This window comes from Carlito syrichta, unplaced genomic scaffold, assembly GCF_000164805.1.
Source record: "Carlito syrichta isolate Samal-C Ts95f unplaced genomic scaffold, Tarsius_syrichta-2.0.1 Scaffold313881, whole genome shotgun sequence".
Lineage (NCBI taxonomy): Eukaryota > Metazoa > Chordata > Mammalia > Primates > Tarsiidae > Carlito > Carlito syrichta.
In genome coordinates, this window is record NW_007257977.1 from 23,102 (window position 1) to 39,119 (window position 16,018).

Sequence of the window (16,018 nt, forward strand, 5' to 3'; positions counted from 1 at the left end):
GGGTGCCTGAATGAAACGTAATTGTACACCTAACCCTTAACTGTACCCCACAAAACCATAATAAAAAATATTGATTAATAAAAAAATAAAATAAAATTAGTGGGCGTGGTAGCACACGCCTGTAGTTCTGGCTACTTGGAAGGCTGAGGCGGAAGGATCGCCTAAACCCAGCAAGTCGACACTGGGGTGGCCGTGAGTGTGCCACTGCACTCCAGCCTGGCTGACAAAGTGAGACTCCAACACACACACAGAAGTGACTATTTATTAAGCACCTACATGCAAAGCCTAGTGGTAAGAGACAAATATGTATATCTTTACAGATATCTGTGTGGTACACGGACATACATGAACAGATGGCTCCACTCAACATCTTGAAAGATAAGCACTACTTGTATTTTAAAGCTGATAAAATTTTGGTTAGAAAAGATTGAACAAGGATTTGAATTTTAGTAATTCTAAAACCAATGCAAATTCCATCACACTACGTTGTCAATGATTACATCTCCTATCTTACATAGGGTAGAAACCTGCGTGAAATGAAGTGGCAGTAGTGAGAATGGAGAAAAGTGGAAGAGCCTAGCAGCAAAAAGAACGCAGTGAGTAGATGCAGAAGGGAAGGGAGAGGGAGTCAAGAAGGATTCATGGATTTGTGGTTTGGATGTCTGAGAGGATGATGGTGGCACTGACTAAGAAACAGACTACAGAAGGATTACAGATATTCCTTCCAAACATATTGGGAACATCAAATGTATTCCAGACACTGTTCTAGGCACTAAGGAAAGAGTAGTGATTTAAACAAAGTTCCAGACCCCAATGGCCTACAATCTAGAGATAGTCAAAAAGTATCTATCCAAAAGGCAGTTGGAACTTTGAATGTGAAAGGATAGCTAGGCAAGTTATAGAAATGTTTACTTCACTTAGCCAGTATCCTTCAACACTAAAGAGATTCCTCGCACTAAAAAGATTCCTGGTACATCTGGCTAAACTCTATGGGACCAAGACTTCAAAAATTAGCAAAAAGACATAGAATCGGCATACATTTCTTAGAACTTTAAAAAAGCAAAATTTCCACGTTATCAATGGGCTAAGTAAATGACCATTTAAAATCACTTGGTGCCACTACACATTTATCTCAATGCTGCCATCTTATGTCAAAATATGGAACTACATAGTCTCATACTCATCTAATTATGAAAAATGAAAATATTAAGGAGCTGAGTGGCAATGAAAAGGAAGAAAAAAGGTTAACATTGAAACTTGGAAGAATTTAATGACAGTAACAAAAATTTATTATTTATAGTAATTAATTGTGGTGCCTGGGAGTATTCCTGACAAAATGGAAGATCCCATGAGACAAGTAATTACAGTCCAGATATAAATCTTACTTTGAGAAAACAGGAAGTAGCTCGTTGAATTCCCCTAATTAAAAAAGATAATAATATGTTAACAGAGATATGGAGCAGGAAAGAATAGAATAAAATCCAGAGAGATCTCATTCCTTCAGTAAACTCAATATGCTTTCATAATCATCACTGCTTAAAAAGCAATAGTTGTTTGAATTTGCTTAAATTGCAATTTACTGGTTTTAACTTTAATTTCATTACTCTAGTGATGGTACAAGAAGGAAAATAAAAGTCAAGATCCTAATAAAGGTCAAAGAGGCTGAAATGGAGAACTGGTTATACTTATTTGAAGTTTTGACACTTGTCAATTAATATTATTTGCAATCTTCATTTTTTTCCATGAAGTAAAACCATGCCATTAAAATTATGGCTGGGAGCAATGGCTTATGTCTATATTACCAGCACTCTGGCAGACCAAGGCCAGCAGACTGCCTGAGCCCGGGAGTTTGAGACCAACCTGGGCAGCATAGCAAAACTCTGTCTCTATGAAAAAATTAAAAAATTAGCCAGGTGTGGTGGCATATGTCTGTAATCTCAGTTACTCAGGAGGTTGAGATGGAAGGAGAGCCTGAACCCAGGAGCGAGGTCAAGGATGCTATGAGCTGTGATCATCATGATCATGATATTGCACTCCAGTCCAGGCAACAGGGTGAGACCCTGACTCTAAAAAATAATAATGTTGAAAAATATTCAGTTGCATTAAAGACCGTCTCTGGGTTCAATCTTTTTTTTGAGTTGGAGTCTCACTCTGTTGCCCAGACTGGAATGCAGTGGCCGCTCCCAGCCACCACAGCCTCGACCTGCTGGGCTCCGGCGATCTTTCCGCCTCAGCCTTCCAAGTAGCCGGAATTACAGGCATGCACTACCACGCCCGGCTGATTTTTTGATTTATTGTAGAGATGAGGTCTCGCTGCCCAGGCGGGTCTCGAACCTGCGGGCTCAGGCAATTCACTCACCTCAGCCTTCCAAAGGCGCAGGATTACAGGCTGAGCCACCGAGCCCGGCTGGGTATCAATCTTAATATGAAAAATAATGACCTATGTACATAGTACCATTCCATTGTGAGACATGGAAGGACTGGCGAAGGCAAAAGTTAGCCTGGGAACTCAGAACTAAGTGAAAGTCATTTCATTAGACAACACTGACTTAATGCGGTCAGTTATATATACAAAGAGGGACCCCCCCGAACACAATTATCTTTTGGAGGCCGGCCGGGACCCTTATATACAGGCTTCCCTCATGAGGTAGGTATTCTAGAAACCTATCGGCATCAGTGTACTAGCCGGCGTTGTTGTGAGAGGCTGAGCTCAGCTTCAGTGAATTTTTCTTTGGAGATTCTTTCAACATATTTGCCCATTTCGTGATGGATGATTTACACGAACAACCTGCCCACACTGCAGAAAGTTGAACAGTTCTTGACCAAAAGTGGCATGACACCCATGCCCCACACTTGCTACTCACCCATTCTCACCCCAACGACTTTCTTTGTTGTTTCCCCAGATGAAGAAAGTCATCAAAGGGAAATGTTGTGCCAGTGTGGAAGAGGTCAAACAAAAAACAGCAGGAGCAGTAAAAGGCACCAAAATTGATGAGTTTGAAAACTGTTTTGAACAGTGGAAAAAGCATCTTGATAGTTGTACTGCATCAAATGGAAAGTACTTTGAAGGTGACTGAAGTGCAAACATGTAAGAATAAATACACAAACTTTTATAGATAAATTCTGTTTTTTGGGGGGTCTTCCTCATATATATGAAATAAATACGCTCATCTATAAACCCCAATTCCAAATACAAAAAGGGATTTTAAGAGTCATGCATAACAAAAAGGTTAATATTTTAGAAGAACAGATCAGAAAAAATACAAAGATTAAAATACTCTTAAAATCTTACTATTCTATTACACTGTGCATGATGTGTGGAGGGACTCTGCACTTTCCACTCGATTTTGCTATGAACCTAAAACTACTTTAAAAAGTGAAGTCTATTAATTTTAAAAAAGGATTCGCTCCTTGCTGCGCACATACTAATTTTCTTCAGAAGTACTGCTCACAGCACTGGTCAGTGTCAAGGTTTTGGGAGCAAAATCTGACATAAGTCTCTAAGTATACATTCTTTCTCTTTACTATTTCAAGAAGATTTAATTTTGAGCCAGCTAAATAAGTATCTTTTAAAATTCTAATTATTCTTTTAGTATAGAGATTTCCAGTCCCTGGAAAACATCTTCCAGTTTCTTCAATAATTGCTGAGCAATGTTTGTTGACTCTGTCCTTCCTCAGAACAGGAGACAGTGGCCAAAATGATTGCCTATCTTTAAGGCTCAAACCCTCCTTCTTTTAACTTTTTATACTGTTACACAATCTCACATAAACAGTTATATGATTATACATGGTTTTTATGAAAATATCTTTATTTTCTTTATATTATAGAGCCACAAGTGCAAAGACTTTGCCTTAGTCATCACTGTATCTAACTCCTTAAACACTGCCTGACATAGAACATAGTAGCTGCTTAAAATACTACTGAATGGATTTTCTCCTCAATCCACAAATAAAGGTATAATCACCTAAAAGAAGTAAGGTTTTCCCCATCTTGCAATGAAAAGGAAATGAATTTGAACAAAGTTAAGTCCTCTGTTACGTGAACAATTACAGAGGTAGGGATGAACGTCTAAAAAAAGGCATTAGGGACACGTTTTGGCCAGAGAACTCACACATATAATAAAATACCATATTTGTATATCACATTATATACTAAGTGCTTTGATAAACATTATCTCATTTGATTATCACAATTCCATAAGTCTGGTGAGATATAGGTTGAGTATCCTTATCTGAAACGCTTAGGACAAGAAGTGTTTTGCATCTCAGATTCTTTTCAGATTTTGGAATGCTTACATATACATAAAATTGGGGATGGAACTTGAGTCTAAACATGGAATTCATTTATATGAATTACACACACAGCCTGAAGGTAATTTTATATAATATTTTAAATAACTTTGTGTGTGAAACGTAAGTTTTCACTGCAACCCATCCCATGAGGTCAGGTGTGGGATTTTCCACTTGTGGCATCATATCTGCGCATGGATTTTGGAGCATTTCAAATTTTTGAATTAGGGATAGGCAATCTTCATTTTCCTTTTCCAAAGTGAGCCATCTGCAGTATCAATAAAGTAGAACCAGGACTCAAATCAACTCCAAGCATCTGCCTATTATATCACATTGCCTCCACCGTGTATCACAGCACTGACGCCACAAGCCATGCATAAAAATGAGCTTTATGAGCCCCTAAGTGTATTAAAACACAATCACCTACTACCTAACATCAAGGAGTACTCAATTAGTTCCCTCTGTACTTTACCTGTGAGTAAGGTAAGCAAGTTATAAGAAAACAAGCTTAAAGTTAGAATTTCATTATAAAATAAAAGCAAAACAAAACTCCCATAGATTATCTGGATTACTATAAACAAGCCAACTTCAATTTAGAATGCTTCAGACCATGTCCAGAAACCAGGGAAAGTCAGGGATTTCCTATATATACAGTTTTAGTATTCTTTAACAATCACTGACAGACAGAATTAATAATCCCCCCAAGTTTCATTCATAGGTATCCCAAAGCAAAATGAAAACATGTCCACACAAAAACCTGAATACAAATATTATGGTAGTATTATCCACAATAGTAAAAAAGTGGGCTATAACACAAATGTCCATTAACTGATGACAGTATAAACAAAACATGGTATATTCATACAATGGAACAGTATTCAGCCATGAAAAAGAATGATACTTGCTACTGATACACATACAACATGGATGAACTTTAAAAACATTATGCTAAGTCAAAATAGCCACTCACAAAGAACCACATATTGTATGATTCCTTTTATATGAAATGACCAGAACAGGCCAATCCACTCAGACAGAAAATAGGTTAGTGTTGCAAAGGATGGTGGAGCACAGGAGGGGGGAGAGTGACTGCTAACATGCAATGTTCTAAACGTGGAAATGCTCTAAAATTATAGTGGTGATGGTTGTATAACTCTGTGAATATACAAAAACAATGAATTGTATACTTTAAGTGGGTGAACTATATGGTGCAGGCACACCTCGTTTTATTGCACTTTCTTTTATTGTGCTTCAGAGATACTGCATTTTTACACACTGAAGGTGTGTGGCAAGCCTGCATCAAAAAAGTCTACCAGTGGCATCCTTCCAACAAAATGTGCTCACTTCACGTATCTGTATTGCCACTCAGTAATTCTCAAAATATTTCAAATTCTTCATTATTATTGTATCTATTATAGTGTTGGTGATCAATGATCTCTGATATAACTACTGAGACTGAGGGCGCCATGAACTGTACCCATATAAGAAGATTAATCAGTAAATGCTGTGTATATTCTAACTGCTCCACTGACCAGTAGTTCCCCCATTTCTCTCCCTCTTGGGCCTCCTTATTCCCTGAGACTCAATGATATTGAAATTAGTCCAACTAATAACCCTACAATGGCTACTAAGGGTCAAGTGAGAGGAAGAGTCACATATCTCTCACGTTAAATCAAAAGCTAGATGTAATTAAGCTTAGCAAAGAAGGCATGTTAAAAGTTAAAATAAGCCAAAGGCTAGGCCTCTTAGATCAGTCAGCCAAATCATGAATGCAAAGGAAAAGTTCTTGGAGGAAATTAAAAGTGTCACTCCAGTAAATGCATGAATGATAAAGTGAAATAGCTTTATTGGTGACAGGGACGAAGTCTAAATAGTCTGAACAGAAGACCCAACCAGCTACAACATTCCCTTAAGCCAAAGCCTTATCCAGAGCAAGGCTTTAACTCTCTACAATTCTATGAAGGTTGAGAGGTGATGAAGCTGCAGAAGAAAAGTCTGAAACAAGGACAGGTTGCTTCATAAGGTTTAAGGAAAGAAACTATCTCCATAACATAAAGGTGCAAGGTGCTGATGTGGAAGCTGCAGCAAGTGATCTACAAGATCTAGCTAAGACCACCACTGAAGGTGGCTTTAAGAAACAGATTTTCCGTGTAGATGAAACAGCCTTCTCCTGGAAGAAGATGCCATCTAGGATTTACATAGCTGTAGGGAAGTCAATGTCTGGCTTCAAAACTTCAAAGGACAGGCTGACTAGTTGGAGATTAATGCAGCAGGTGACTTTAAGTTGAAGCCAATACTCACTGGCCATTTCTAAAACTCGAGAGTTCCTAAGAGTTATGCTAAATCTACTCTGCCTGTGCTCTAGCAATGGAACAAAGCCTGGATGACAGTACATCTGTTTATAGCATGGTTTACTGAATATTTGAAGTCACTGAGACCTACTGCTCAGAAAAAAATATTCCTTTCAAAGTATTACTGGTCACTGAGCAATGCATTTGATCATTCAAGAGCTGTGATGGAGATGTACATGGAAATGTATGTTGTTTTCATGTCTGCTAATATAACTTCTATAGCCCATGGTTCAAGCAGTAATTTTGACTTCCAAGTGTTATTATTTAAGAAATAAATTTTATAAGGCTATAGCTGCCAAAGACAGTGATTCCTCTGATGGATCTGAGCAAAGGAAACCGAAAACCTTCTGGAAAGGTTTCATCACTCTAAATGCCATTAAGAACATTTGTGATTCGTGAAAGGAGGTCACTATATCATCATTAACAAGAATTTAGAAGATGTTGATTCCAACCCTCAGCAACGACAAGGAAGTAACTGCAGATGGGGTAGAATTAGCAAAAGAACTAAAACTGGAAGTGGAGCCTGAAGATGTAACTGAATTGCTACAATCTCATGATAAAACTTGAATGAATGAGAAGCTGCTTCTAATGGATGAGGGAAGAGAATCTACTCCTGGTGAAGACGCTATAAATATTATTGAAATGGCACAAAAGATTTAGAATACTACATCAACATAGTTGATAAAACAGAGGCAGGGTTGGAGAAGACGGACTCCAATTTTGAAAGAAGTTCAGCTGTGAGTAAAATGCTATCAAACAGTATTGCGCGCTACAGAAAAAAATCTTTCATAAAAGTAAGAGTCAATCAATGCAGAAAACTTTATTGTTTTCTTTTAAGAAATTGCCACAGCCACCCCAACCTTCAGTAACCACCGCCCTGATCAGTCAGCAGCTACCAACATTGAGGCAAGACCCTTCACCAGCAAAAAGATTACAACTTGTTGAAGGCTCAAATAATTGCTAGCATTTTTTAGCAATAAAATATTTTTAAATGAAGGCAGAATTTTTATTTTCTTCTTTTGCTTTTTAGCACACCAAAGAGACTACAGTATAATATAAACATAACTTTTATATGCACTGGGAAACCAAATAATTTTTGATGACTTCCTTTATTGTGATATTTGCTTTGTTGTGGTCTGGAACTGAAACTGAAAAATTTCGTATGCCTGCATATGAATTATTTCTCAATTAAACTATTTTTTAAAAAAATGAATCTATGACACTGTAAGATCCTTAATTTTCCAAAAAGTCAATTATTTTCCAATATATTGCCTCAAGGTAGGAAAGTGAACTAATAATTTTCAAACATTTTCAATTACATGTCATAAGCATTTGGCAACTCTACTAAGTTTTCAAAATGTGAAATTTTAAATTTCTCTGAAAATCTTTTTCCACTTTTACCAAAAGGTATTTCATTCCTTTATTTTCCCCTTTTCCTCTTGTTAAATATCCACAGTTTTAAAAGTTTTGTTGAAGTATAACTACCATGAAATTCATCAGTTTTAATTGTAGCTAGATGTTTTAAATAAATGTACAAAGCTGTGTTGTGTATCACAACAACCCAGTTGGGAACACTACTTTCACCCTAAAAAGTTCCCTGTGCTCATTTAGTCAATCCCTGCTCCTACCTCTAGACCCAGGCCACAATTTGCTTTTATCTCGTAAGTTTTGCGTTTTTTAGAAATTTCAGAGTCATTCTGTTTATATATGTAGTCTTACGCATCTGGCTTCTTTCAGTAAGCATAATGTTTCTTTTCTTTTTTTTTTTGAGTTGGAGTCTCACTCTGTCGCCCAGACTGGAGTGCAGTGGCCGCTCCCGGCCACCGCAGCCTCGCCTGCTGGGCTCCGGCGATCCTTCCGTCTCAGCCTTCCGAGTAGCCGGAATTACAGGCGTGCGCTGCCACGCCCGGCTGATTTTTTGATTTATTGTAGAGATGAGGTCTCGCTGCCCAGGCGGGTCTCGAACCCGCGGGCTCAGGCAATCCACTCACCTCAGCCTCCCAAGGTGCGGGATTACAGGCTGAGCCACTGAGCCCGGCTAGGCACAATGTTTCTAAAGTCATTCATTTGGTCAACTATCAATAGTTCATTGTTTTATTTCACTGCTGAGTAGTATTCCATCATATGGATGTCAATTGATGGACATCTTGAACTGCTTACAATTTTTAACTAACATGAAAAATATTGCTATAAACAGTCACATAAGAGTCTATGTGTAGACACGTGTATTCATTTCTATGTGAATTTGCTAAGTCATACTGATCCATGTTTAACTTTTTTTTAGTATTCCATGGAATCATAAGTTTGTACCTGAGGGGAAACTTTAGAGATCATTTATTCTAACTAGCACATATTTAGGTATTGAGGAGAAACTACTCTTCATAGCTCTTTTTATTTTATTTATTTATTTTTTAAGTTGGCGTCTCACCCTGTCGCCCAGGCTGGAGTGCAGTGGCACACTCCTGAGACGCCAACTTAAAAAATAAATAAATAAAATAAAAAGAGCTATGAATTTAGTAGCCTCAACCTGTTGGGCTCAGGCGATTCTTCTGCCTCAGTCTTCCAAGTAGCTGGAACTATAGGCGTGTGCCACCATGCTCAGCTAATTTTTTTTATTTATTGTGGAGACACAGTCTCACCAAGTTGCCCAGGCTGGTCTCAAACCCCTGGGCTTCAGGCAATCCTCTCATCTCCGCCTCCCAAAGTGCTGGCATTATAGATGTAAGCCACCGTGTCCGGCTCATGTTTAACTTTTTAAGAAACTGTAAAAGTTTTCCAAAATGCCTATCCAATTCTACATTCCTACCAGCAATGTATAAAGTTTCCAATTACTTCACACCTCACTAACACTTAAGACAATCTTATTTTTAAATTTTAGCAAATTTGGGGGGTATATTAGTAGTATTTCATTATGGCATCAATATCTAACGATGTTGAGCATCTTTTCGTGTGCTTATTTGCCATCCATGTATCTTCTTTGGTGAAATATATTCTAATCTTTTGTCCCTTTGAAAAACTGGGTTCTCTCTTTCTTTATGAGTGAGTTGTAATTCTCTGTACATTCTGGTTTCAGTATATGTTTTCCAGATATACTCTCCAAATCTATGGCTTGTGTTCTAATTTTTCAAATAGAAAATTTGGAAATAACAGGTTTTTAATTTTGATGAAGTCCATCTTATCAATTTTTGTTAACAGGTCACACTTTTGATGTTGCAAAGAAGAAATTCTTGCCTAATCCAAGGTTATGAACATTTACTCTAGTGTTTTCTTCTGAGGGTTCACAGTTTTAGCTCTTGTATTTAGGTCATTGCTCTTATATTTTCTTCAAGAAATTGTAAAGTTTTACGTTTCAATCTATGATTCATTGTTGTATATGGTGTGAAGGGTCTACGTGTCATTTTTTCAAAATACAGATATCCAATTGTTCCAGCAGCATTTGCTGAAAATACTACCCTTTTCCCCAATGTAGTACCTTGTCATCTTTGTCAAAAATCAATTTATCAGATATATACATATCTATATATCTATATATATATCTTAGTTTATTTCTTCACTTTATTCTATTGATCTATCAATAACTTTATAGTAACCTTTAAAGTCAGGTATCATAAGTCCCTATGTTCTTTTTCAATTTTTTTTCCTCTTTTAGGTCCTTTAAATTTCTGTATAAGTTTTAGAATTAGCATCTCAATTTCTATCAAAAAATACTGGGATTTTGATAGGGATTGAAATCAATCTATAAATGATCAATTTAGGTCTCCCAACCCCCAAAAATGGTGTATCTCTCCATTTATTTGGTTCATTTTAAATCTCTCTCTGGAATGCTTTGTAGTTTTCAGCATATAGAAATACTCAGTTATTTTAAAACACCAATGATAAATTTCTCACCTAAACTTTAAATCAGGAATAAAATATACAAGTAACAGCAAGCCTCTCGAGCATTATTTAAAAATCTTCTTGACAGTTTTAAGTTTACCATACTTCATCTTCAACAGTGAAGCAAACAATAAACAATAAACAAATAATAAAGATCTATTATCTTGTAAAGCCCAAGGATTATAAACCATTCATAAAATTGAGCAGGAAAAAAGTTAACTCCTATCTCAAAGTATTTACTTTCCTTGACTGAAATCTCCACAAAATTCAGTCTGGTTTTTCTTCCCTATCTCCCATCAAATCAAGAAAATTTCGCAAACTACAATCATTTCCACAGGCAAAATATATTTATACAAATAAAACTTAGTATTGGAAACACAATGAAACACACCACCCCCAGTCTCTTCTATCCTAATTTTTAGGTTTTTGTTTCCAATTTTAAGTGTATAAAACTTCATGGAAGCATATCCGACAATAAGATGGGCTGAGGTTTACCAAGGGTTTACTAAGTCATAAAAAATTATTTTTTTAATTAAATGTGGACAAAGGCCTTTTCTCTTTCAAAATAAAAACATTCTATAACTATACTATTTATAATAGCAAAACACAAAAACTATCTAAATGACCACTGACAAGAGTTGATGGTATAAATCATAATATATTCACATTGATTACTGAAAATGAACCACAGCTAAATGTAATACCTTGATGAATATTATAAATGTAAAGTTGTAATGTAAATATTACATTTATAATATTCATCAAGGTATTGCATATAGCAATACCTATATTGCTTTGTGTTTGTCATTCCTTTGCCTCTTTAAAATAGGCAAAGGATTACATTCTAGTATGAATGTGTGAAAACTAAACAATATATTTAGTTTTTCTTGTAGTCATACTTTTTATTGTTTTCAAAAGTTCAGATGAGCAGTTTCAGGAGAAGGGAAGGGGCAAGAACAGGCAGGAAAATGGAGTCGCTGAGAAACAGATAAATAAACAAATACAAGTCATTAGTACTGTTCTAGTTCTCGGGTTGAGTGTAGGGGTCATATCCACCATAATTTACATATACACTGTCTAATTATTTTAAGTACTAATTAGTATATTAAAAATTTTTTAAACACACACAAAACCTTTTTAAAAAATTACCCATTATAAAATATTTTCCAGAAGCTTAGTAGCAAATTCAAAATATACTTAAATTTTTTCTTTAATGTTTACCTTTGTTTCTGTTTGACTGCTTTGTCCAAGTGCTGGAAGATATCCTGAAACAGGGTGCAGCTGGATCGACTATTAATAGCATATCCATATCCTCTTTTCCAATATTGTTTCAGATCATTTAAATATTCTAATACCTAAAAATAAAAATTTCAAAAATCGCTTCTTATATATTATCATCAATACAACAGATACCCTGATTTAATAATGATTCTTTCAGAAAAGTTTATATTGTTTAAATACCATTCTGCACAAAACATAGTTTATATTTATCCTTTTCAGCATTTAAGAAATGGCCCCAAAGGTTCATAATACACAGAGATTCATGCTGCATCATAAATGTGGATTTGCACCACAAGAGGCTGGTGTGCAAAATCAAGTTAGTCAGTGCTCACAGCCAATAATCCAGCATCAAGATAGTTCAGCAGAGTGGAGAAGGACATGTGCTCACCTCCCCTTTCTTTTAAAATTGTATTAAGATGACAGCAAAGACATATGCAAAATAAAGAAAAAAAAAACATACACAGAAGAATATTCACTGCAGGGCAGAAAGATACCAACAGTAGATTAGAAATTTTTAAGAATTTTGAGAAGGTGAAAATGAATTACTTTGGTTCACGTAACAGTTTGGCAAACATTAATAATAAAAATGGAGAAATAGGTACTGTTTGAAGGAAGATATATTGATAGACATTCTAGAGAGCAAATTGGAAAAAAAAAATTCCATTTCTTTTTGTGTGTGAGAAAGTAGGATTTATTAAGAAGACAGAAAAGCTCCCACAGTGTGAGGGGATCCGATGAGGTGGTCTTCCATTTCTTAATAAAGTAATTTTCACAGAGAAACACGAGAGAAAAGTACAAGATTGCCTTACAGCAGCACTGCTTATAGAAGACAAAAAAATTCCCAGAATCATCTAAACTCCACTAATAGGTAGACGGTTAAATAAACTATGGTATACAAATACTGTGGAATACTATGCAGTTATGAAAAGTTCTACATTTTAGACCTACAGTATGTACTGACATCGAAAGAGCTCCAAGATACATAGTTGGATAAGAGTGGGTCAAGCATAATAAATACAGTATAATACCATTATTTACCAAAACACATACATACACACAAATATAAACATTATACCCTTTATTTTTCTAAGAATGATATAGATTATAAATAAAAGTATATTTTATATATTTATATTTTATATTTCTAAATCCCCAAAGAGAGAGAAGTAGGGCAAAGGCCAGCAGTACCCCTCCCCATAAACAAGAGCCACTGTCACAAACCAACCTTAACTATAAACATGATTTAATGAATCTGAAATTAAACATTACCAAATAAAATTCACAATATATTAAAAGGATGTATAATCTGCCATGATGGAGCAACTGATCCCAGTCATGGCCTCCCACCACCAGAAAATAAGACAAAAGAGATAAAATAAATATTTTAAAACTGGGCTGTAATCACAGAAAGAAAACAAAACTACATGAACCCTAAAATTGCTCCAGTTTTCTGCCTGGAAGCACTTTCAAACTGGCCTAGAAAAAGGGATGCAAGTAGAGCTCAGCAATATTGCTGAGCTGAGGAGGCAGAAATAAGAGCTTGTGAAGAGGCTGAAATTAGCAGGTCAGAGTATCAGAGAGGAGGAGTTGAACAGCAAAAGAACTCCATAAACCTGTGAAATACCCTCAACTGTGTTACTAGGAGAGGTGCAGGGAGCTATCCAAGTTCCAAGCAGCCCTAAGTACAGAAAGCTGGCTTATCATCCAGAGCATTCAACAGAGAACCCAGAAGGATCACACTTTATTCAGAGTTTTGTAAGGTCAGGTCTAGAGTATGAAACTTCAAAACATAATCCATAAGAAACTTAAGAAAACATCCAACACTTTCAAAAAAGATGACAAATTCAGGGATTCAACAACATAACATTCACAATGTCTAGCATGTGATAAAAAATTACCAGAAATACATGAACAAAAATGTGACCTAAAGTTAGGAGAAAAACCAGTCAATAAAAGAATTTTGGGGATTTTTTTTGAGTCAGATTCTCACTCTGTTGCCCAGGCTGGAGTACAGTGGCATGCTCACGGCACCCCAGCAATGACCTGCTGGGCTCTGGCAATCCTTCCACCTCAGCCTTCCAAGTAGTCGGAACTATAGGCACGTGGTACCACATCCAGCTAATTTTTTGATTTATTGTAGAGACGAGGTCTTGCCAAGTTGCCTGGGCTGGTCTCGAACCCGCAGGCTCAGGCAATCCACTCGCCTCAGCCTCCCAAAGTGCTGGGATTACAGATTGAGCCACCGAGACCGACCAAGAATTTATCTTAAAAATAAAGACTGTAAGAATGATTCAATATTAGAAAATTTACTAACATAATTCACTGTTTTTTTGTTTTTTGAGTCAGAGTCTCACTCTGTCACCCAGGCTGGAGTGCAGTGGCACATTCACGGCTACCACAGTCTTGACCTGCTTGGCACAGGCGATTCTACTGCCTCAGCCTCCCAAGTAGCCAGAACTACAGGCATGCGCTACAACACCTGGCTAATTATTTGAATTATTGTAGAGATGTGGCCTCGGCAAGTTGCCCAGGCTGGTCTCGAACCCATTGGCTCAGGCAATCCTCTCACCTCAGCCTGTCAAAGTGCTGGGATTATAGGTTTGAACCACCATAACCGGCCAAAAAAAAGTTTAAAAGAAAAACCCATAATCATTTTCCTAGATGTCAAAAATTCAGCACACATTCCTGATTCAAAAAGCTAATGAAATAATAAGTAAGAAAAAGCTATTTTCTTAACTTGGTAAGGATAGACTACTAGAGACTGTATTAAACATCACATATTATCAGAAATGCAAGCTCTTAACTAGAACAACCCCCAAAGCACAGGCAACAAAAGCAAAAACAGACAAGTGGGATTAGACAAAACTAAAAAGCACAGCAAAGGAAACAATAAACGAAGAGACAACCTACAGAATGGAAAAAAATATCTGCAAACCACATATCTAATAAGGGACTGATATCCAAAATAGATAAAAAGTTCAAACAACTCAATAACAAAAAAACCAAAAAACCTGAATAGACATTTCTCCAAAAAGGGATACAAGTAAATAACTGGTACATGAAAAGGTACTCAATGTCACTAATCAGAGAAATGCAAATCAAAACCACAATGATATATTACCTCACATCTGTTAGATTAGCTATTAGCAAAAAGATAAAAGATGACAAGTACTGGCAACTGTTTGGAGAAAAAGGAACCCGGTACACTGTGGGTGAGAATGTAAATTCATACAGACATCATGGGTAAACAACATGATGAAGTTACCACAAAAAACTGAAAACAGAAGTACTACAATGATCTCATAATCCTACTTCTGAAAACACATATATCCAAAGAAAGTGAAATCGGTATCTCAAAGAGATATCTGCATCCCCGTTAGTTGCAGCACTATCCACAAGACAAGATATGAAAACAGCCTAATAGTCTACTGACAAATGAATAAAGAAAATGTTGTATATATACAATGAAATACTATTCAGCTCTTAAAAAGGAGATTCTACCACTTGCCACAGCATGGATGAACCCAGAAGACATTATGCTAAGTGAAATAAGACAGACACAGAAAGATAAATACTACGCGATCTCACTTGTATGTCAACTCTAAAAATGTAAACTCATAGAAGCAAATAGTAGAATGGTGGTTGCCAGGGGCTGGGAGAAATGGGGGAGATATTGATCAAAGGGTACAAAGTGTCAACTATGCAGGATGTATACATTCTGGAGATCTAATGTACAGTATAATGACTATAGTTAATAATAATGTATTATATACTTGAAACTTGCTGAGATTAGTTCTTAAATGCTCTTACCACACACACAAAAATCACATGACACACCTTAAATATATGCCACTTTTATTTGTTACTTCAATAAAGTTGGAGGGGAAGTGCTCTTAATTTGAAAATATAAGCAATGTTTCTGATTTTAAGATGATAAAATCAACATATACCTGCCTTCGCTCAGAAATCACCCTTTAAAAAAAGAGAAATGCAAATAATTTCTTCAAAAAATTAAAAGACCTCTGTACCCTGAATCACCATCATAAATGAGGAAGGATGCTAATGCAGTGAAAATCAAAACATCTCAGATAAAACCAGCAGAAGACAGATCTTCAAAGCACGTACTACACCTGGTAGAGTAAGGCCAACAGTGCATTGCTTGAAACAATGAGAAAGAACTCGAAAGTGAGCCTCCCTGAATAGTATGTGAGACCACAACA

The 16,018-nt window shown here is 36.3% G+C and overlaps 1 protein-coding gene across 3 annotated transcripts in view; it reads right to left on the reverse strand.

Moving 5' to 3' along the window:
* The window catches only part of MINPP1 (multiple inositol-polyphosphate phosphatase 1), a 44,537-nt gene that overhangs the window by 14,405 nt on the left and 14,114 nt on the right, over positions 1-16,018 (reverse strand). For 2 of the 3 annotated variants that reach the window (XM_008070646.2, XM_008070647.2), the window contains one exon: positions 11,739-11,872. The exons of the other annotated variant lie outside the window; for it this stretch is intronic. In XM_008070646.2, the coding sequence (XP_008068837.1) occupies positions 11,739-11,872 (134 nt within the window). The remainder of the gene's footprint in view (positions 1-11,738; positions 11,873-16,018) is intronic. 3 annotated transcript variants of the gene reach the window in all.